Source organism: Pelobates fuscus, chromosome 1, assembly GCF_036172605.1.
Source record: "Pelobates fuscus isolate aPelFus1 chromosome 1, aPelFus1.pri, whole genome shotgun sequence".
Lineage (NCBI taxonomy): Eukaryota > Metazoa > Chordata > Amphibia > Anura > Pelobatidae > Pelobates > Pelobates fuscus.
In genome coordinates, this window is record NC_086317.1 from 337,957,178 (window position 1) to 337,982,334 (window position 25,157).

The 25,157-nt window shown below is 41.4% G+C and overlaps 1 protein-coding gene across 1 annotated transcript in view; it reads left to right on the plus strand.

Annotated features, from left to right (window-relative positions):
- Positions 1 to 25,157, plus strand: part of SLC15A1 (solute carrier family 15 member 1) — a gene marked incomplete at its 5' end in the record, with an annotated part of 52,763 nt that overhangs the window by 21,482 nt on the left and 6,124 nt on the right. Inside the window, 6 exons of the mRNA XM_063431459.1 lie at positions 1,604 to 1,750; positions 6,912 to 6,958; positions 8,850 to 8,957; positions 11,905 to 12,001; positions 17,218 to 17,361; positions 19,706 to 19,813. Coding sequence (XP_063287529.1) covers positions 1,604 to 1,750; positions 6,912 to 6,958; positions 8,850 to 8,957; positions 11,905 to 12,001; positions 17,218 to 17,361; positions 19,706 to 19,813 — 651 coding nt within the window. The remainder of the gene's footprint in view (positions 1 to 1,603; positions 1,751 to 6,911; positions 6,959 to 8,849; positions 8,958 to 11,904; positions 12,002 to 17,217; positions 17,362 to 19,705; positions 19,814 to 25,157) is intronic.

Sequence of the window (25,157 nt, forward strand, 5' to 3'; positions counted from 1 at the left end):
GTGCATCACAGTTGGTTCTAAGACCTCAACACACAACCTGGAAAAAAATAAATAAGGTGATAACCCAGGGTTATACAAATAATAAGGTGGAGACAGCAAACAAGTTGCCCTATCAGAGTAATTGCTGATCTGATCAAATATGAGCCCCAACGCGCGTTTCGCCTGTGACCCCTTGAAGAGCCGCTCACAGGCGAAACGCGCATCGGGGCTCATATTTGTAGCGGATTTTTACCAGTTGCTATAGACCATTTAGTTCTGATAATATTCATTCTAAGTATCAGACTAGAACGACGAGCAAATCCGTAACTATCCACTACGATCTTTTAGCTTCAGGTAGCTCAGAAATTTGCAATCCGGCAATGAGAGACAGATCAGATAGCTCCATTAGTCTCAGCTTGACGTTCTAGATTAGAGAGCTTAGCTGATCTGTAACTATTATTTTAGGTCTCTCCAGCTAAAGTAAGCTTAGCAATCAGTAACTAGCTATTATAGATTTAGGCATTGGCAGCGCTTTTTCAGCTTAGCCACGGTTAGGGAAACAGCGGACATTCCTTCCACTAACTTAGCCTTATCGGACACTTATTCCAGCTACATCAATCTTTCTTTAGTCCAGGGCAGATCAGCAATTACTCTGATAGGGCAACTTATTTGCTGTCTCCACCTTATTATTTGTATAACCCTGTGTTATCACCTTATTTTTTTGTAAAAAAATTTCAGGTTGTGTGTTGAGGTCTGTGATGCACCCCTAAGGAACTGTTTAGACATTAAGTGCCGTTGGTGCATAGTTTTGAGTCAGGCTCAGCACGTACCTTGTTATCACTATTGTCTCAGCTATACATTCTGCGAACTCGTTATTTAGTAACGGACATGTTCTGACATCGTTGTCCTCCTGACAAATTTGATACTCTGAATAACGAATGTTTCAGTCAAGCAGTTACTATGTTTCATCTCTTAGTTATACAGTATAGAGCACGCTGTACATAGGAAATCAGAGACTATCCTCTCTGTTTCCATTTAGCAGCTTAGCAGGGACAACATTAGTGTTGTATCTATTTATATTCTTTTCTTCTCTCTACGTACCCTTTTTGCCTTTTTCCTCAGATTTGGTTTATGTAGTGTTCTATATATATTTATTCGTTCAGAGCTAGGTATCTCTCTAGCTCCTCTTAATTTTGAATTTATTAAAAGTTAGTTTTTAACTACCTGTGTGGTCACTGGACAGTCTAGTTTCTTCTCTCTTGTGCCATTTATTTCTAAGGCTTAACCCCTATCATTACTGTCCAGCAGTCTTATTCATTGCTTTATTATATCGCTCTCTTTTGTCTATACATAAAATATAGGAAGAAACCAGTATTGCAGAATGCTTATTGCTGTGTTTACTCCTAATTTGTATATTGAAAAAGTCACCATTATTTAATCTTAGTTTGCAAACTCGCTTAGTAAGTCCCTATTAAAATGTGCCATTTCTCTCTTCTTTGCTGCTTATACCACAATGCAAAATTATATAGTATTATGGACAGTACTGATGCTATTTTAATGCTAATAACAATAATAATTACTTTAAATATATCTCAATTATATACTGAACCTTTCTTTTCCCTAGGCAGGTGATTATGAGACCCTGAAGCTTTCCACCAATGCTTCTGTTACCTTTGGAAATGAAACAGTGAAAATTCCCCTCGGTTATGTTGAAGGGAAGACTAGATACACGTATATCGTAACAAATACTCCCTCCCTCTTTGGAGAATTAGTAAGTAGTCTTTTTTTTTTTTCTTTAAATTCTTTATTTTTGTAGTGCATTGAGTAACAAAGCATGGTATCATAGACATTTCTCAAATTGCAAAATACAACAGTAATAAGTATCAGAAGACGTCAGAGTTGCTGCACTTTTTGTAATTAAGTAGTAACGTTTCAGGGTCATAGTTCTATGTGTAGAGTGACAGAAAAAGACAAGTTAAGGTTTAGAACTATAGATAAACTTCAGATTATTTAGACCACTGGGCCCAAGGACACAATAGTAGAGCGGACAAGCCGACACCGCCACAGCAGCTGGTGCAGGCAGACACACTGACATATGTGAACAGTCGTATGGCATAGATATTCAGTGCACATTGTTTGTTAATATTCAGAGTATGTGGCAGGTGGAGAGATGAACAGGCTTAACTAATTTAACTTATTGCTAGCTTAATTGCATGCCTGTATGCATGCTTGATGACGAGTTAGATTAACCTATGCGAGAGTAATCAGGTATTAAGTGGCACACAGGCATACAGTAAACCTTCCACAAGATTGATAGTAATTGGTGCTCAGTGGTATGTACATTTGTGGTGCAAAGTTTAACACCTGTTCCTGTAATGCCCTAACAGCAGTAACAAGATTTGTAAGATACACATTCTAACATATTCGAGACATATGCAGTCACTGCACACATTTTGGTTAGGTAACAAATTTACAAGCTAGTTGAGCATGTCTGTGTTAGGGAGAAAAAATTTGGTACACAACATGAGCTGGAGATAGCATCGGTAGTATGCTACTTCTAATTTTGGAGCATAGCGATAGTATGAGCTACAAACTGTGATCAAAGGAGCAACGCTCAGGGATTTAGGTAATATTATGCAAACATGTGTAAAACAGTTAAACAAAATTCGAAACAAGAAGGAAAAAGTACTTAAACTGCACTAGGTTTCAACTAGTATTGCAGGTAGTTGCGGACAGTTCATGGCCCCAGGATTTACGATGGATCTCCTCGGTGAGCCGCAGGTATGAACAGGCAAATTCTCGCGGGATCCTAGTGAGTGGATGTCGAGGGTGTCGGTTGAAATGGTGTTGCGGCTACAGTCCAAGGTTGTGCAGGGTATCAAGGCTTTTGGCAGCAGAATATATTTTCGTCCAGGAAGCTTGTCCTTAGACCCTGTGGTGTCCACAGGGGGTCCGGAAGGTCAGACAGCCCTGGTGTGACCTCCTCCATGGAAGGTAAGTCCCCGGTCAGCCGACTCCCGTTAGCGGGAAGCGCAGTGACCCTGGAAGGTGGTGATTGGCATATGGGTCCAGTGGCAGGTGCCATCGAGGTTTGTTTCTCCCCCTCTGTTGATACATAGGAGCCGGCTGTGTGTTTCGTGCAGTGGGTGGAATGGGCCGGCTCGCTGAGTGTGTGAGCCGTCAGCCGGTGTCTCCTCGGGGTGCTCGTCATCCGAGGCTGTGCGCTGTGTGCAGACTGGGTTTCAGGCAAGTGAGCTCTGGTAGCAGGACGACTCGTATAGAGTCGAGGTGTCCTCCGTGCCTTCCTCCGCCTTTTCATTACAGTCAGCCGCTCGGTGCCCCTAAGTGGTACAGGCTGTGGTGCTTTTGTTGCCGCTAGCTTTTGTTTTGGGTCTGTGGGTGCAGGTTCTTGTGCCTGTTCAGCGAGTTTCTCCCAGAGTTGCGCCCAAAAGCGATCAAACGCCCTTGTTATGCTGTCCTCGTGGGGAGCCCAGGGATCTGGATTTTGTGTGGCGGCCATCTTTACAGCCAGCATGTCAGTTTGCGGTGTCAGTTGCTCTGTGCTTTTAAGCAGTTCCTTGTGTCCTGTTGCTTCGTGGGGACCGGGATAACCCCCGCCGGCCCATAGGGGGGGAAGCGTGGCCCGGCTTGTCGTTGATTTGTAGGCGAGGCAGTGGATCGGCCGCGTCCGCCGCCTCAGTGTAGTTTGTAGGCCGCAAAGACTGTTAAAGCCCATAAAGCTCTCAGCAGGGTAGATGAAATTGGTGCCCGGCCTCTCCCGTGCCTTCAGAGATTGGGTTCAGCCGGTACTTTAGAGCAGGTTTCAAGTTTTGGGCCAATTTCTCTGTATTTGCCGAGGAGCTCCTTCAGCATGCGTCCTGCTTGCTTGGTAGTCAGGCCCCGCCGCCCCTAGTCTTTTGTTTTAATCCTTCAGTTTGTTTTTATAAAGCTTGACACTTAAAAGGACACTATAGTCACCAGAACAACTACAGCTTATTGAATTTGTTCTGGTGAGTAGAATCATTACCTTCAGGCTTTTTGATGTAAACACTGTCTTTTCAGAGAAAATGCAGTGTTTACATTACAGCCTAGTGATAACTTTACTGGCCACTCCTCAGATGGCTGCTAGAGATCCTTCCTGGGTCATGGCTGCCTAAAATGCATCCACACATTCAGTGTCTCCTCCCTCTGCATGCAAACACTAAACTTTCCTCATAGAGATTCATTGATTCAATTTGTCTCTATGAGGAGATGCTGATTGACCAGGGCTGTGTCTGAATCATGCTGGCTCTGCTCCTGATCTGCCTCTTTGTCAGTCTCACCCAATCCTATGGGGAAGCACTGTGATTAGATAAGGCCACCACTTCTGATGATGTCAGCAGACAGCTTGTTTTTCTGAGGCAAACAGCATGCAAATCTACAGCTTCCAGCTTGAATACAGTAAGATTTTTGCTATATTTATGGAGGCATGAGGGGGCCCAGGGGGCTAGATGGTGGTTTTAATACTATAGGGTCAGGAATACATGTTTGTGTTCCTGACCCTATAGTGTTCCTTTAAAGGGACACTCCAGGCACCTAGACCAACTCCCACCACCCTTAACCCTGCAAGTTTAATTATTGCAGTTTTATAAACTGCAATAATTACCTTGCAGGGTTAAGTCCTCCTCTAGTGGCTGTCTGTTCTTAGAACACGAAAAATGTTTTATGCGACGCTAGGCGTCCTCATGGTATGCATGAGTCCCTCCAGCGTCGCCAGAATCCCCATAGGAAAGCAGATATATGAGGCAATAGCTCCAGACACATCAGGCTTAAAATGCCTGTTGTTGCAGCATTATGATCAATATTTTGAGCCTATCAATTGTCTTCTAACATTCATAACCAACCATACAGTGAAGAAAAGTAAAAACAAATGACCCCACCGGTAAATAACATCAATTTCAATCCAACCAGCCAAAATAGCACAGACAAAGCTGTATAACAAAAACATATTGTTGCAATTAACACAAGTTAAATAACCTTTACACAGAGGGAGAAAGCAACAAATATTTTAAAACCATCCACTGCGCCGACGAGGCATCCATCTCAAAGCAGCAACAACTGACTCCTCTGTCCTGAGGATGTGTAAATGATATGCATCCTTTTGAGACAACTGTCTCATTCAAATATGGTTTTGACCACATACTATGGCTTTAAAAATGCTCAGTGTAGCGGGTGGCCCTGGGCTGTCCTACAAATTTCGTGTGAATAAACCGTATACCTGCCAGTTTTATGTATGTTAAAAGAAATGTATTCCTCTGATTGTTCGGTAGAATCATTTGAATAAAGCAGGGGAATGAAACTACCGAACAACCAGCCCCCACCTGTGTAAAGTGTGCCTTCAATTACCGGTTGCAACAATGTTGCAAACGGGTAATTGGCGATCAGTACAGTGTGGTCTTTGTCTTCTGGGTGGCCGCCATTCACGAAATGAACACGTGGCGGCGGCCATCTTAGACTCCCGAACAGCGGTGTTTTGCCGTCGAGTGTCTGGAACTAAAATCGGACACTCGACTAGGCAAACACCGCTGAGACCTCCAGACTTCCAGTACTTCGTGTGGAAACTACCGAACGGCCCGCCGTTCGGTAGAAAGAATCTCGCAAACTAGGGGATTCCTTCGAAACCCCCTTAGGCTTCATAACCCCAGTAATTCGTCTGTTTTATTCCCTTGTCTGTGACCGACCGCAGGGCCAAAATGCATGGAACTGTTTTCGGATACTTTACCCATGCGTTCGGTCAAATCTTTGCCTACTCCTAACTCCCGAACCCCTGGTCCGATCTGGGTGATTTTTGAGTATGTTACTCACCCAGATCAGGGCTATCAGGGGATGTGCCATTTAAAGGGGTACCCCTAAGTTTAGGGGTACATCCAAGAACTGGGGAAATCGGAGTACAGTGAAAAGGGGATTATGATGTAAGCAGAGGGGAGGAGAGGTGTGGGAGGTTACTATTCCCAGATTGGTTACTGTAGTAATTGTTGAAAACTCCTCCCTTGCTTGGGAGCATGCTTTATAAGGCACTGTGGAATAAAGCTTGTCAGTTCTGCTCCTGAAACTGTGTGTCGTCCAGTTATTGGGATTGCTGTGGGGATACTGCTGTATTACTTTACCTGTTGGAAACCTTGCCTGTGGATTTATCATTGTTCCCGAGTCCCACTTGGATTAAAAGCGGAGATAACCTGGAGATTATTGTATCTCCGCTACACTCAGCTTGCCAGTTCTTCCAAAGTATCCTGTTTTTAGCTTTCACTAATCTAATATTCACTTGTATGAGATGAATCAACACATCTGGATTTAGTGTAAAATCACATTTTCATCATAGACAATACTTCATTCACTATTACCATCTGGCACTTTTGAGCCATATAGCCAATAAATAAGGCATACTTCTATACCGATCATTTATTCAATGTAAAAATAAAATGGTATAGCAGCATGACACCACAAAGTGTTCTTGCTGTCTTCTTTTCAGTAGTCAGTCAGTACTCAAAATGGTAGTCAGGTAGTACTTGCAGGTAGCCATCTGGAACAACTCGCACAACCACAAAATTATTTTTGTAATAACTTAAACAGGCACATAGAAATCTGGAGATCCTTGTACATGCACATAACTATTAGGAATAACCCAGTAACGCATAGAATAATCTGGGGCCATTCACACAAGTATATATGGATTTAGAGCCATTCACACATGTTCATATTGATTTAGAGCCAATAACAAATGCACAGTTTTGGTGTGTTTTATATGGTGTTCCAGAGAAGCAACTCTCATCTCAAAGGTTTTGGTGATCTAAATCCAACTAACCACACACATAGCCTCTTCCATAATTCTCCTATTAAAAGATGTATGAAATATGTTTACTAGTGTAACCAGTTTATATTTAATTTATTTTCAGGCCACAGATCAAAGTGAAAAGCCAGAGCAAGGAGGAAATCAAATCAGGTACCTGTTCTAGCACAAGCAATTCTAATTTACAGCAATGCAGACAGAGACACTCTTTAACCATTATTAGCTAATATTTTATAGACCCCTACAGGTTTTGTCTCCTACCTGCATGTACCCCATATATAAATTCCATGCAATGTACCACGTTTCCATCACCATACACGTACTGTTTCTATTATTTTATTTTTCCTGTTCCCATCATTATATGCTTATCATTTCTATTAGTGTATGTTTCCCATTTCCATCATATATCATATATCATATATACTTTACCATTACTAACACTATATACCTACCATTCCCATTACTTGGGAATATAAAATTATGCTTTTCCATCCATTACTTTATGCTAACCTTTCCCAACACTGTACATGTACTGTTTCTACAACTATATACTTACATTTCCTGTCACTACACACTTACTATTTCCATCACAATATGCTTAGTGTTCTCGTTAATATATATTTACTATTCCCATACGCTAGTACAATTGACTGGTCTCCCACACTAAACCATTGATATTCTGCCCTGACTGATGCAATACCCCGATTGTTATTGGGTTAAATGCTAAAGAGATTTTTCACTAAACTGTGAGGCTCATTTATAGGACAATATAGATAAACATTTCCCCAAATGGGCATCTTCTCCAGTTTCCACTATGTTTTCATTGCAGGGTTAACCCGTTTCTAGTGGCTGATGTACTGACAGTCACTAGAAGAGTTTTTCCAGCAATAGGGGAGTAAAACTATTTTAGTCAGATGGTCTCAGATAGACCGTGTGATTGGTGCAGTTTTTCTGTACAGGCGCACCTGCCCCCCAAGGCTTCCCTATAGGGATATTTTGTATTTTACTGCTGTAGTCATGGTCCTTGAATTACTTTTTTGGAATTTGGAATTATAGTACATGTTTAAATACCACTGGCACCTTTAGGAACTTATTATCATTATTCTCATCATTATTTGTTTTCATCCTATGTATACTTTCCTTCAGTTTCATCTAACATGGACACTATTAAGTCAATTTAATTTGAAATCCATGTAGTCAGGGCACAATACATCACTGTCTACACAAGTAGCCAGGCCGAAATGTTACTTAGCACTTTAAACCTACTCTTGTAACGTGACCACTGAGAGCAGAAAAGGCAGAAGCATGATAAGCCACACTGCCCCGTAATGACTTGCAATGCATCCGACAATTACTAGCATGTGAGGTGCAGGATATGTGGGGCATATTATATGTGTAAGTCTTACAACCATGCCCAGAAGGCTGAAAAGAAAAAAATATATAACACTTTATACATTTGAATGGAAATTAGCTAACATCAAGTATAAATAAGTATGATTACATATATTATTATTCTATTATGATTTACAAGTTAGCACAGTTAGGGTAACAATATAGTAATGACTTTACTGTGATTGACTGGCTGCAGATATCAGCTCCTATATGCACCTAACTTAATACGGACACTGTTGACATCTATAGATTTCTACAACCTACAATATTATTATAGTGATCACCAATATTTTATTTTTCATTTCTGCTAGTTAGGCATACCAAGTGTATATGAGCTATACACCAATACGGCTTGTATTATCCTTCCTACCCCTTCTTTTTATTTTCTATAGGTGTATGTATATGTTTGGCCTCGGTGGAAGCCTTTTAAATTGATATAATAAAAATAACATTTCATAGTATTCTGCTCCTGGGCCCTGATTATGTGTAGTGGGGGGTCCATTGCACACTTCACGGATCTGAATTTCCACTTATCAATGCAAAGTGGACATTTTAAGCTCTCATCTATAAATTTACCGTACTTAGAATTGTATGATTGTAATTATATTACTATATCGCTATACATTACTGTAAAAACGTAATTTTGTTTTAGGTTTATCAATAATCTTAAAGACTCGATCAATGTGACAATTGCGGATGCGAAGTTGGGTGAGATAATGCCGTTGGGGTTTTCCAACTACACCTCGGTAACTCTTGGAATGTAAGTACAGAATGACTTTGCTTTTCTATTCTTTCATTGGTTACATTCATTGGGCAGGATTCATTGGGCAGAGTATAACAGGCTACTCCTGCATATTTTCCTAGCTTTTGCCTTCTTAGCAAGGCGCAACGCTCACACAGAATGAATACAGAAAGTGCCTATCCATAGCTAAATACACGTTACCCAATGCTATATGTAGCTGTCAAAGATAATACAATGAATCAATGTGGTTAGTGGTGTGAATCCTTTCATTCATACCATGTTATTTTGTCCTTAAGCTGCTTAGAAAGTACATTAGTGAAGTTAGCTATCCAGGAGTCATTGTCCACCATTTTGTAGAATCTGAAGGATTTTTTTTTTAATAATAAATTAAAAAGGGTATTCACTAAACTGAGAATTGTCATGAATTCATAGTGAATTTTAATGGAAAAATAGGTGAGCTTGAATAATTCTCAAATTGGCTATGCTTCTATTTTGGCTACCTGGGCCTTAAATTGTAAATTCTCATGTTAGTGAATAACACTGTGATGTTTAAATAAAAAAAAAAAGAAGCTGCAATCACTAAATTGCTAGGGACGCCATGCACCTTAGTACAATAATGGCTGAAGTGTAAAAAATCCTAAAGGTCAGCTGTTTTTCCAGTTCAATTATTTTCGTCTAAAACGTGCACCTCCATGTTAATTTTCCACAATGACTTCCTTAGTAAATAAACCCAAGTTATGATGGACAGAAAGAAGATGAAGAACTCAAATCACTAGTCGCCACTCCTCCCTCCCCCCAAAAAACATTTAAAATCCATGATTTCATTAAAATGGATACTGTATGCACTATAACTGCTTAATTTCATTTAAGTGTTTATACTTTCAGGAGGCCCCTGGCACCATCCTTCCATTTAGCTTAATTTTTATAACGTGAGTCTCTACCGCCCATCCCGTCTTTGCTGCTTGAGCATTTGAGAAAGCATTAGCCTAAGTAACCATAGGCGGCTGTGATTGGCTGAGAGTGTCAGATGACTACTTTCACAGCTCCCATTGCTGGTATGAATCTAGATGGAAGCGCATAATAATCTGTGCCTTAGCCTTACATTCACTGGGGGTCAGGATATGGGTGGAAAAAGGCCCTAATTCAGTGTCAATCTTCTCGGAAATAGGTTATCACTGAATGGAGGGACAGCACCAGGGGACTTCATACACTATAACCAATTCAATGAGATTAAATAGTTACAGTGCCTACAATCAGGGATGTTTTAACCGCGTGGCAAACAAGGCATTTGCCTTGGGCGGCATTTTCCAGGGGGTGGCAAAAAAAGCCACCCCCAAATGCCCTGGTCAAATGCCTTGTTAGCTTGGCGGCTAACTGACATGCTGGGCTGGTTGCAGGGCGGCTGGCGAGGGAGCAATTTCCCCTGAGCTGTCTGCTCAGCTCCCTCGCGCGCCGCAGAATGAGGCTGGGAGCCAGAATATGACGTCATATTCCGGCTCCCAGCCTCACTCTGCGGCACGCGAGGGAGCTGAGCAGAGTTCTCAGGGGAAAGTGCTCCCTCGCCAGCCGCCCGCCAGCGCCGCCCGCCCTGCAACCAGCCCAGCAGCCCGACCGTCAGCCCCACTAGACCCCAGGGAGATAGAACCCACCTGTTAGTGTGTGAGTCTGTGTGTGTGTGTGTGAATGTCTGTTAGTGAGTGTGAGTGTGTCTGTTAGTGTGTGTGTATGTCAGTGAGTGTGAGTGTGTCTTAGTGTGTGTGTGTGTCTGTTAGTGAGTGTGTCTGTTAGTGAGTGTGAGTGTGTCTGTTAGTGTGTGTGTGTGTCAGTCTGTTAGTGTGTTAGTGTGTGAGTGTGTGTGTGTGTCTGTTAGTGAGTGAGTGTGTGTGTGTGTGTGTATGTCAGTCTGTTAGTGTGTGTGTGTGTGTGTCTGTGTGTGTGTGTGTGTATGTCTGTTAGTGAGTGTGAGTGTGTCTGTTAGTGTGTGTGTGTGAGTGCGTGTGTGTATGTCAGTGAGTGTAAGTGTGTCTGTTAGTGTGTGTGTGTGTGTGTGAGTGCGTGTGAGTGTGTCTGTTAGTGTGTGTGTGAGTGCGTGTGTGTATGTCAGTGAGTGTGAGTGTGTCTGTTAGTGTGTGTGTGTGTGAGTGCGTGTGTGTATGTCAGTGAGTGTGAGTGTGTCTGTTAGTGTGTATGTCTGTTAGTGAGTGTGAGTGTGTCTGTTAGTGAGTGTGTGTCTGTTAGTGAGTGTGTGTCTGTTAATGAGTGTGTGTCTGTTAGTGAGTGTGTGTGTTTCTGTTAGCTAATGTATGCGTATCTGTCAGTGAATGTGTGTGTGTGTGTGTGTGTATTTAGAAGGCGGGGTGGGGGAAGGGTTGGGTGGGAGTGGCGGGGGGCGCCTGAGTTTTGTCCTGCCTAGGGCAGCACAAAACCAGGATACACCACTGCCTACAGTGTCCATCTAATTTAAAGCAATTGCTTTGTGATTAACTAAAGATGTCTGTAAAAGTATTCTAGATTAATTTAATTTTGATAGAAGAAAAATGTAATGAAATGTTCATGGTTAAACAACTATCATTTTCAGAATTCGAATTTATAATGGCAAGATGAACGCCAACAGTTTATTTTAAATGATCAAAATGATCACAATGGGGGTTGGGTAGGTGTTGGAATCCAAAAAGGGTGGTTATTTATAGGAATATTCGGTGACTCATAGTCTGGTGGGGAAGTAAAGATCACCAGTGTATCAGAGGCATCGATGTGTAGCCCCATCACGGAACTGCAGAACTTGGAATGTAATTCTGAAGAGTTCTCATGGCTCCATTTCCATCATGATATATTGGGCCTAAATGTTAAATACCCTGAGAGGTATTTTCAAATAAATTGTATTGCACATATTTACTTTTTAGAATGTTTTTGCTACTTAAAATATATAAAGTAACATAACAAACATATTCTACATTTTCTCTAGAAAACATATTTTTGGCGTTATGGCAAATGGTCAAAATTGCTCAGTAAACTCAATGAAGTTTGGATTTGGTAGCTCATACACCATAATCATTAATAACGTGAGTAAATGTACTTAATCCTGCTGTCTTTAACGATGGGAATTTGAGCACACACATTATACACTGGCCAGCCACAACATTAAAACCACTGACAAATGTAGTGAATAACATTGATTATATCGTTACAATGACACCTGTCAAGGGGTGGGAAATATTAGGCAGAAATTGAACAGTCAGTTCTTAAACTTCATATGTTGGAAGCAGGAAAAATGGGCAAGGGAAAAGATCTGAGTGACTATGACAAGGTCTAAATATTGATAGCTAGATGAGCATCAGAGGGTCAGAGCATCTCCAAAATGGCAAGACTTGTGGGGTGTTACCGGTATGCAGTAGTTAGGACCTACCAAAAGTGGTGCAAGAAAACACAAGCTGTGAACCGGTGTCAAGGTCATTGGCACCCAAAGCTCATTGATGCGCATGGGGAGCAAAGGCTAAGCCGTCTGATCCGATCACACAAAAGAGCTACTGTAACTCAAATTGCTGAAAAACTTAATGCTGGTCATAATAGAAAGGCACACAAACAGAAAAATGGTGTGCTATACCTATACAACAATATTACAAACAAATATGCAGCCAAAGTGCAGCAAGTATAAAGTGCAAAAAAAAGTGCGTGAACATAGTGATATTTGTTAAATGTGTACTAAATAGTAAACAATATATTGTGCACAAATGTGCAATCAGCCACAAAGTGCTCCAAATAAAGGAAACACTCACTTTGAATATGTCTATATGAATATGATGGAGGTTCTCAGTATATACGGTCCATACACATATAGTACCATAGTAGGAAAAGAGTAGGCAATGTTAAACAAATGAAAATATGGCAAATACAACTACACAAGTAAAGACTCAGGTAAGCAGCAATCCAAGCAAAGCGATGTAGAAGTATAATGCAAGCTTTATTTAAATACAATTAAATAAAAACACCCCTAGCAAAAGCTATTCCCTTAAGGTGAGGGCAACACTGGAAACCTGGAGTTTGAATCCCGGCACTCACAGAATGTCCTCAGGTTCTCGGGCGCACCTCACCACTTCTGGGAAGCGGGGCTTGGTAACGGCAACGGTTACTCCTTATTTAAATCCCTACAAATGGGAGTGGATAAATTGAAACTGTATGCCTGTTGAGACCATAATGAAAGTCTAAGAGATCTATCAGGGGAGATGTTTGGCATATATCCTACATATTGTTTTGTGCCTGATGTATAAAATACTTCTGTCTAGAATATACAGTAAAACATATAAGAAAACCTACTATAGGGAAAAAAATAAATAAAAAAAAATACATTTAAAAAGATTTGGGGCATATCACCTAAATGTTGCTATATGCCCCTTACATAAAATATTTAATGATAGATAATTAAACACTCCTATCAGATAAAATCAATATCACATATATAAAAAGACATACAAAACGACCAACTTTAGGGAAATAAGGAAGAAATATATTAGTATTATATATGTACCACCTCTATTACATAGTTGAATAAAAAGTTGATAAACAAAATTTATAAAATCAATTTTAAAAAAACATATGAAAGCACCTATAAAAATTGTACACATCAAACTCTATGTTTAGCCCTTTAGGTTCTAAAGTACCCAATTTGTATACCCACTTCATTTCTTCTCTACCGATTTTAAAAATATAATTTCCACCGCGCCAAGGCCTATTAACTATTTGGATGCCAAAGAAAATTAAGCCACTGGGATCTTTATTATGGTATTTCTTAAAATGTGTAGAAACGCTAGCTAGTTTTTTTGTATTACATGATAGAAAGGTGTCAGAACAAAGAATGCACTGCAGTTTGCTGTTTATGGGGCTGTGTACCTGCAGACCAGTCAGAGTACCCATGATGACCCCTCTCCGCCGCCGAAAGCTCCTTCAGTAGGGATGTGAATGTTAGAACTGGACCAATGAGCAATGGAAGAAGGTTGCCTGGTCTAAGCGATTATGTTTTCTTTTAGATTATGTAGCTGGCCAGGTGCATCTGCATATGTACATCATTTACCTGGGAAAGAGATGGAAGCAAGATGCACTATGCAGTGTTATGCTCTGGGCAATGTTCTGCTGAGCCTCCGAATTCCCCAGATCTGAAGCCGATTGAGTATCTGTGGGATGTGCTAAAACAACAAATCCAATCCATGAAGGACCATCCTCACAACTTGCAGGATTTAAAGGGTCTGCTACTAATGTCTTTGTGCCAAATACAACAGGACACATTCAGTGGTCTTGTGGATTCATGCCTCAATGCATCAGAACTGTTTCGGCAGCACGAAGTGGACCTACATTATATTAGGCAGGTGGTTTTAATATGGTTGCTGATCAATGTATATTCAGTTTAAAAGTTGCAGTCATTAAGAGAGGCATTATAATAAATCCTGGCAATTTAAAAAGATTGTGGCAGGATTATAGAGAGATTAAAGGATAACTATAGTGTCAGGAAAACAAACCCGTTTTCCTGACACTATGTCATGCTTGGGGGACCCTCACCCTCAGGGTCCCCCTCACGTGGCGCTGAAGGGGATAAAACCCCTTCAGCAGCTTATCTTTATCCAGCGCCAAGGGTGACCTCTCCTCCCCCGCCGACGTCAGCGCCCAAGTGGAGCGGAATGCACATGCACGACAAGAGTCGCACGCGCATTCTAACAGTCCATTTCTTAATGCTTTCCGATGGACGTTCTGCACGCTGGATACGAATTTTGCATCCAGCGACGTAGAAGCGCCTCTAGCGGCTGTCAGGAAGACAGCCACTAGAGGTTGGATTAACCTTGCTATGTTTACATCTGAAGGGTTAAAACCTGAGGTACCTGGCACACAGACCACTTCATTGAGCTGAAGTGGTCTGGGTGACTATAGTGTCCCTTTAATAATCAAAGAACCTCATGCTCTATCATGCATCTTTATGGCAGTATACAAAAAATTTTTTATACACTGTGTAGTACTGTGTACAGCACTATAATGTTGCCTCAGTCTTTTTAATGTGATAGCATTGTAGAATTACTTCTAAAGAATGCACTTTTTAAAAGTTTACATTTTAATGTCCATATTAGTGAATCCACAATCAATGTGGTCAAATATAGATTAAGGGGTAGTTTAGGATAGTTTTTTTTTTATGATTAATAATTAGTGGAGCTTACGGTTAGAGCAGTGGTTTCAAACTCATTTGTTCTGGAGGGCCTGGAAGTGATTGAAATAGATGCCAAATGCCCACAATTTATACACACACATGCAAACAAGAAAAAAGAAAACACAAAGAACAGCTTCCCATAATGTCATAAATGTATTCTCACAACAATGATGTACTTGTGTGTAGTGTTTGGATGCTGTTGTGTGATTTTATGTACTTTGTCATTTGAATGCTGTGTTCCAATGCATGTTGGTTTTCCAATGCATGGGTGTGTTTGTTCATTGTTGGATTTTGAATGCATAGGCATGTGCAGCATTGATGCTTGACTGCAGAGGTGTATTTGTGTGAAGTGTTGATGTGTGAATGCTGGGGTATATTTGTGTGCACTGTTTATATTTGTGCATTTAAATGCTGGCATGGATGCTCTGCCACACACAGATGCACACACCGACACACACACACACATATTGACAAAGATATGCACACATACATGCACACTTACACATATACAGTATCCCATTTCCTCTACACCAGGGCCTGACAAATTTTCTCTGAATCTAGGAGCAAGCTAAAAATGTTAGGAGCCAGTTTTTTTAAACTTTCAAAGCTTCATATTCAACAACAGAAATACAGTTCTTAAAGGGACAGAGAAAAGGCAGTGTTTACATTGCTTCCTAGTGACACCTCTAATGACCGTCACTCAAACTGTCACTAAATGTGCTTCCTGTGTCAGTGCTGCACAGTGTGCAGTACCGACATTTAGCGTCTCCACACACTGCATGAAGACGCTGACCGTTCCCCATAGACATGCAACACGCAACTGATTCAATGCACCTCTATGAGGAAATGCAGCGTTTTGCAGCCAATCCTATGGGAAAACATTGGATTGGCTGAGATCATCCAGCTTGATAATATCAGCCGTAGAGGCAGGGCCAGTTGAGGGGAGACCAGCACGGCGTGAAAAAAAAAAGGTGAGTGAAAACACCATTCTCTTGTAAATGGAAGGGGTCTGGTCACCTAAACACACACATCATGACACACACAAATCTTGACAGACAGACAGACACACACATACCAAGACACAGACAGACAGACACACACACACACACACACACACACATACACACAATGACACACAATGACACACACACCATGACTGACAGAGACACACACACACACACAACATGACACACACACACACACACACAAACCAAGACAGACAGACCCATACATTCTCACTGACAGACATACACTAACACTGACAGACATGCACTCACACATTATTGCTTGTTTATACCTGGGGGTCCAGTGGGCGACCGGATGGGAGATCGTGCAGGCAGGCGGCATGCTGGGGGATCGTGCAGGTGGGCGGCATGCTGGGGGATTATGGAGTAGGGCAGAACGCTGGGGGACGCGCAGGCGAGCGGGCTGCTGGCTGTGCGTATTGCTGCCGGCTGCGTGCTGCTTAGTGAGACCGGGGCTGGAATATGACGTCATGGGTGAGCAGAGCAGGGACATCACAGCTCTCTCCCCGCTCTCCTACTATTCCTATTCGTGCAGTCAGCAGCCCACCTTGATGACCACCCAGCATGCCGCCTTCCTCCATAATCCCCCAGCTTGCCACCAGCCACCTGCCTCTGAGGTAAGGGACTTGCATATCCCAGGCGCCAAAGCAAAATTCCTAAGCGCCAATGGCGCCTGGGATTTGTCGAGCCCTGCTTTACACTGTCAGCTCAGTTGAACAGGACTGTCATTATCAGCTCCTGTTCCATGCACATACCTGCCGCCCCACAAATAGTCACACTGTCCCACATACATCCAAACAGATATACACAGCCACACACCGATACACATATATACACAGCACATACAGATACACACAGACACACTGCCACAGATATACAAAAACAGAAACACACTGTCAGCCCCTGACAGCGATCATTTCATAGAGCTTTACAGAGAACAGATAATTGTAGTAACTGTTACTATTCATAAATCATGCCGTATTTACAAAATAAAACTGGTACAAACATTTTTTATGATTTTTTTTGATTTTATGATAAGTTTCCCTGTTTTCTTCTTTTAAATCAGTGTACCAATGAGCTAGATATTGAATACGTTGAAGATATCAGTCGCAACAAAATCCATATGGCTCTTCAGATTCCGCAATACTTCCTCATTACAGCAGGCGAGGTTGTCTTCTCAGTCACGGGGCTGGAGTTCTCCTACTCTCAGGTATGTAATGTCTCCAGGAAATGAGGTGTTCTTTTAATAAAGATTTGCTAATCCTTATTAAATTATCAAGCCAAAGTGAAACCAGATGATTCCTTCACCAATATCGTGTCCTGGGGACACTGCTTGGTGGGCCACCCACTGAAAGGTCGGAGGACGCACCTTCATCTGCACACACTACTCCAACCACCAATATGCCGGCGAAAGCAAGCTGCTCGCACAAGCTGACTGTTGTGGTAGCTGGCAGGGACATAGGGGAGATGCTGCAGCGGCCAGCTCTACTTGGGCCTACTCCTGTGGAAGACCCTCCTGAGCCTCCTGCACCACCCTTAATTCCTATGCCGGTGAGCCAGGACAACACCACCACGGCCGAAAATCTGCTGGATCAGCCCCAAGAGCCCAATGATAACTCGGCCCCTACCACAAAACGGGACCTCAAGTTACCACTGACTGACATACAAAAATTGCTGGACGCAGATGTGAACCTTGTCAAGCTTAACATACAACATGTCATAGACCGGGTGATTACAGCTGAGGAAGATATAATGGAAGTACAATCCAACCTGTCTTCCCTCAAGGACTCAGTTCAACAGCTACAAACTGAACACAGGGCACTATCAACACGCATGAATGCTCAGTAGGTTTGTCAATACCGAACAAACATAAAAATCAGGGGTATACCTGCTGCATTCTCCACCGAAGAATTGGCACAATATATCCGATGCTTATTAACTACTATACTGTCACACGTAGTCACTACGAAAATAAGCCATAGATGGAATTTAACGAATCTCTGGCTCCGCTAGATCTACCCCTACTATGGTCAGGGACGTGATCCTGCGCTGTTTATCGGTCCAAGACAAAATCCAATTCATGCTGGCCCTGAGGAGCAACACACCACTTGCCTTTGAGGGTACCCACCTCTCCTTCTTCCAAGACCTTATGAGAACAACTTTGTTATGGAGGAAGTCCAATTGAGAAATGCTGGAGTGACCTATAGCTGGGGAATGAATGGTTCCCTACAAGCAAGCTACAATGGGACCATGCAAACTCATCAGAAGCAGCCCCTACCTTCATTAAACCGCCGGGCGTGCCCGACTTGCCTGCAATCCAGCACCTAGAGTCACCTCGAGGTCTCTGGGACCCAACTAACATCACTACCTTCATGCCAAGAGCGGGACCTTCACAAGACCCAGCAACCTCATTCAAGATGTGAACTAGGCTAGCCCACCAGGCATGCAAGCTTCATGGAAATATTCTATTCCTGATTTTCACCCTTTACCTTACATATATATTTTTGTAAATTTATTTTTCTTTTTCTTCAATTTTTATTTATTTATTTTTTTCTACACTACTAGCTCTCAAGTGTTACTAAACGGAAACTCAGGCTCAGTACTATAAATGGAGCAATGTTTTAGTACCTGGCAGCCCCTGGTGGATATCGTAGAGCCCGCTAACTCCACTTCGACCCCAGACAATAGGTGTCGTCATCTACATTCCAACCCCCCCCCTCTCTGCCGCTACCACCAAGGTCAGGGGAACCACACCAGGATGCATATTATCCCCATGCATATGGCATAGCTCGTATAGCAAAGTGAATTTGTCTGCAGTAATACACTATGTACAATTTTATGCTATTTTTTATACTAGCATCCTAATCTCCAATATAATGTTACCAACCCCATTTACTGTCTGGCCCCCCTGGACACCCCTGGAAAAAGTCAGCTTTAGCTCCTCTGTCATTAACCCTACCCGGGTCCCAAGCCACTGTCATGTTTTAACTTTATCAAAAACATGTCATACTTTCAGGCTATACAGTGCCACCACACAACAACACATTTTATCCATACGAGCATAAGTATTGTGGCATTTATACATTCACTCTTGTTTTTCATCCCTTATGTTGTACTGCTATTATATCTCACTTCTGTCGCTCAATGCACGTCTATATGGTTAACCGTGTTTATAACTTTTGTGTAAAAAAAAAAAAGTGCACCTCTTATTTCATGTCAGCCCTTTCAACTAGCACTATTTACATGCTTTGTAATTTTGCTGTAATGACGTTGTGCGCATGTATGACAACTTTTGCACTACAGGAAAAAAAAGAAAGAAAAAAAAGAAAAAAGAAAAAGTTCAAAGATGAGTCAGCATTATTCACTAAACTCTGAAATGTGGCAAATCAAAAGCCAAATGACAAAAATGAAGCTTTAAACAGATATCTGAAATGATTCCCCAACTCAGTCATTCTAATAGCTTCAATGTATCCATATCCATGATATATATTTTATTCTTATCATTGCTATCACACGAAAAGTAACAATGTTTTTTCTATTGTGATCTCTTCCAGGCTCCTTCAAACATGAAATCTGTACTACAGGCAGGGTGGCTGCTTACGGTTGCCTTTGGTAATATCTTAGTCCTTATCATAGCTGGTGCTTCACATATTACCCAACAGGTAAAAACACATTACATTATAATTAATACTATTATTTTACATATCATATGATTTTCTTCCTTTTGACAGATTCATTTATTTCTTTTATGATTTAAAAAAAGGTTTACTAAAGGTTTACTAAACCACTCTCCTACATGTACAGTCTGAAACAGGAGTACTTGAGATACATTCACAGTGAATCAAAGTAATAAAATGTAATAAATAAACTCCTGTACAAGGCATTCATTCATTTTCCTTTACTTGTATCTGTAAATGATGTGCATATGGCATTCTGCAGGGAGTAATCCCTGCTGATGGTATCCAATGACTACAATGCTGTGCAGCCAATGTATTTTTTTTTTTAACCTTATTTCCAGCGCCGTGCGGGTCCACAACATCATCAGCTTTCCCCATGAAATAAGGTTAAAAAAAATACATTGGCTGCACAGCATTGTAGTCATTGGATACCATCAGCAGGGATTACTCCCTGCAGAATGCCATATGCACATCATTTACAGATACTGGGAGCACCGGATCGGGCTGTCCCAGCACATGTGCCCGCTCTGACAGCATTTCAGAGCGGGCGCATGTGCTGTGTATACTCACCTTCCGCCTCTCTGCACTTCCGGGTTCAGTGTGAAGTGCAGGGAGACGGATCAGTGCTGATCTGCTTCCCTGTGTAAAAAATAAATAAAGTTTATTTAAAATCCCACCCCCCTTTACCATTTTAATAAAAAATTAACCCCTTCCCTGCCAGTTGATCACTGCCTACAGTGATCAAAACACAGATCACAGTATTATACTGTGATCTAATTTTTTTAACCCCTGACGATTAACTTTTATTTATTGTTTAATCCTCAGGAGTTCAATTTATTTAATTAACTAATTTAAATATTGTATAATTAAATATTTTTTTCTAGCTGGGGTGGGTGGGAGTTATGGGAAAATGGGGAATTTACGGTTAGTGCTGCTTACTGCTAGTTAGGGGTTAACGGTAAAAAAAAAGCTTAGAAAAATGTTAAATCTGTAAAAAAAAGTTTTAAGAAAGTTTAGGAAAGTTTAAAAAAAATTAATAAGCAAAACAAAAGTTTAAAAAATTATTTTAAAAAGTAAAAAAAGTAAAAAAAAAAGTTACAAAATACATTTAAAAACGCTCATTACCACTACACCTAGAACAAATTAGGGTAAGGTTAAAAATATGCCTTTTGAATTACCCCAGGGTGTATTCTTTAATAAATAGTATGTGTTTGTGGGGAAGTTTCAATAACCAACCATCTAAACTACTCCAAATTGGAACACAGCGTAAAACTTCAAAGTTAGAAAAAAACTGAATGGCTGCGTCTCAAATGTGCCCCTTCAACATCCACATATACCTGGCAAAGGTACATACGGGGGTATTGCTGTACTCAGACCACATAGCTGAGCAACATATGAAGTATTATACAGTCGTAGCACACATAAGGTTTGCAAAATATACTGTGCAAACTCACTTTGTGTGTCAAAAAGGCAGAAAAAACGCTTATTACCACTACACCTGGTACAAGCTAGCGGAAAAATGATCCCACGCTAAGGTTAAAAATATGCCTTTTGAAATACCCTGGGATGTCTTCTTTAAGAAATGGTATGCCTTTGTGGGGTAGTTTGAATTATATAGCCTGGTAAAATACTCTAAAATGGGACATGGGCACAGCGTAAAAATTTAAAGTTTGAAAAAAACTGGAATGGCTATGTCCCAAATGTGCCCCTCCGATGTCCACATATACCTGGCAAAGGTATATACGGGGGTATTTTTGTACTCAGCTGACATAGCTGAGCAACATATGAAGTATTATACAGTGGTAGTACACATAAGGTTTGCAAAATATACTGTGCAAACTCACTTTGTGTGTGAAAAAGGCAGAAAAAACGCTTATTACCACTACACTTGGTACAAGCTAGCGGAAAAATGATCCCACGCTAAGGTTCAAAATATGCCTTTTGAAATACCATGGGGTGTCTACTTTAAGAAATGGTAGGCCTTTGTGGGGTAGTTTGAATTTAAAACCTGTGAAGATGCTTGGAAATTGCACATAGGCCCAGCGTCAAAATTCAAAGTTCTGTAAAAACTGATATGGCTTGGTCTCCTATATGGCACTGTAGCTTCACAAAATAGTGCCAAATACATTCATTGGGGATGTCTTTTTACTCAGAAGACTTAGCTGAGCATAATTTGGGGGTTTTGAACTTAGTGGCACCTATGAAATATACAAAATGCCCAGCAAAAATGCAATCCGTATTTAAAAAAATGCCCAAAATTATTTTTTACCACATACTTTGGCATATATTGGTGAAAAAATGGGGGCATGCTAAGGCACAATATGCACCTTATGATATACCTTGGAGTGTCTACTTTTACAAATGGTAGGCCTTTGTGTTTTTTTTTTTGAACAGTCAAACTGTTATAATACCCCAAATGGAAGCATAGGCTAATTAAATCCGTCTCTCAAAATTCTACTGTGAATACTGAAAAGGACAGGTCTCCTATATGGCACTGTAGCTTCACAAAATAGTGCCAAAGACATACAATGGGGGTGTCATTTTACTCAGCAGATGTAACTGAACACAAAATCAAACTTTGTACAGGAATAGCACACACCAACTTTACAAAATACACATGAGAAGTTCTTTGTTATAAGTTTGTGTGCCAAAACCCCCAAAAAACACAATTTTACTCCAATATTTAGCAGAGATTGGCGGTGAAATGGCTACGTAGAAAGTGTCAAAACAACCTTAGGTAAATAGCCTGTGGTGTCTACTTTATATAAATATATACTTTTGTGTGGCAATTTTGTTTTATTTTATGGCTATTAAGCTTACAAGACAAACATACCAAATTCTGAAATCGCCGGACACATTAAAAGTTAATTTTACTCCTTGTGCTTTGTGACCTGTAACTACCAAAAAAAACTTAAAATCCCAGAAACATTATATATTCTGTAAATCAGAACAACTAAATGAATTTATTTTTAATTACTTTCCTTAACCTGCACTAATTGTGCACACATTATTATTGCAAAAACTGTAAAAAAAAACCACAATGTTTCTTTTTTTGTGCATTTTTCTGTATTTTTTTATAATAAATAAGAATGTATATATATGTTACATCAAATTAAAGCCCTTTCTGGGGGGCAGAGCTTAACAGCCACAGCGAGCGGTCGCATGTTTCCAGAGCTCCTGGAGACTAAGGCCCAAAACAGCGTAAATAACCTCATCTACTGGCACATTTGGGCCGAAGAAGTCCCCCAAGATAATAGAACTACCATGGGGAAGAAAACAAAAAAAATTAAACCCGACAAACCCCGACTGGGGATGTCCATCGGCGACATGTGGCGGCAGGCAAACGGCGAGCAAGAGGCCAAGATGGCGGCCCTCATGGGAGAAGGCTCGGACTTCTCAGACGACCAGTCCACGGACCTGGGCGAGGAGTACCCAGCCACGCAGACAGCCGCGCCAAAGACGCCTCGGCAGCACAACAACTCTGCCCCTGTAACGACGGTAGTAATGAAGGTGCTCTTAGCGGACCTACAGCGGAACCTCATGGCCGATATGGCTACCATACGCAGAGACATACAGGGCCTGACAGGCCGCCTCGGGGACTTGGAAAGAACCTCCACCGAAGGTACAAAACAAATTGCATCACTTCAAACGGCAGTCCATGACCTACAAAAGCAAAATCTTATATACGAACGCCGCTTCACGGCCCAGGAGGACACGCGTAGGAAAAACAACCTTAAAATAAGGGGGGTCGCGGAACCCAGTCCCCGATGCAGAGCTGCCACACATGGTCAGGCGACTGATGGCGGCCTTGATGACACCACGACAGGCTAAATCCGTGGAGATAGAGGGGGTGTTCCAGGTGCCCAAACTGCCGAAAGCGCCACCTACAGCCTCGAGAGACCTGGTGGTTCAATTCCGTAATGGGAGAGACAAAATGTCGATGCTGGCGGCTTCTAGGGACAAGCTGCCATACCACTTTGAAGAAATGGAGATCAACTTCTATGCCGACATATCGGGCAGCACTCTTGCTTGGCGCAGGGAATTTCGGCCACTCACACTGATGCTACAGCAGCACAAAATCCGCTACCGCTGGCACTTCTCACGTGCCCTAACCATCTACCACGGGGAGGTATCCCACACAGCCCAGGACGTCAAGGAAGCAGCGGCCATTATTCAGAATATGGGCCTCACTGAAACGCTCCATACCCTACCCAAGACACCCGCACACCGGCACCACTGGAACCCACAGACGGCAGCAGTGTTAGAGCCAAGATCGACCGCAGCGGAGCCTTACGCCTGGGCCACCACCTAAAGGCGACGGGGCCCATTCTCTACCTCCTACATAATTGAATTGAAACAAAACAGGTACGCTCACCCAGTCGGGACATGAGTTCTACCCCAACACCTTTCGGACAGTCCGGGTCAGTAACCAACTGCCCCAGGTACATCCCACCCCCCACGTATGTTTGGGAGCGACTTGAGTACCAGAGGTGCTTACCCCGATAGAATACACCTTCGAAGACCGGATGAGAAGGGGGAGCCAAAACCTCTGCAAAAGACTCTCTGTCCTTAAGGGGTTAAACTCACCAGAACAACTACATTAAGCTGTAGTTGTTCTGATGACTATAGTGTCCCTTTAAGAAGTGCTGCAATAATTAATTGACTAAAAATACCAAGCAAACATATTACTTGCAAACATGCAAAACTAACCAACTAATAGATATATTCCCAAAAACTCTGTTTTTTTCTGTTCTTTTATCCTTTGTATTAATGGCATTTGCAAAGATTATTTTCTTATTTTCATATTTCTATTTCCTTGTCCTGCCTCACTGTATATAAATCCAGTTACAAATCATCACACTGACGAAGGAGCTTGATACCCAACTTTCCTCCATCCCATGGTTTGTCATCATGCTTTCTGGTAGCAGGTTTCTGGAAAATAGAAGAAGAACATCCTTTTTTTCTGATTTATATAATTTCATTAAATGGGTAGATCAATATGATATCAAAATACATGGATTTTTTTACATGAAATAATATGTCAAATTTTATATTTTTAATCCCAGCATGTTCCTTGTCAGAAGCTGTACTCAAGCCTAACTGTTAATGTTTAAAGATTCTGTCCAGATTTTGTGTATTGTATTACTATTGGCAACTCAGTTGGCCCAATTAGATTGTTGCAACTGGATTGACTTGTTCTATAGTATATCGTCATAGTTCATATAGTGCCTGCTGCATATTTATTTACTAGTAGTTAAGCTGGCCTCTCCCATATATTTCATATTTAAAAGGTGGTGTTCATAGTAGGTGAACCCTCACACTTATTTGG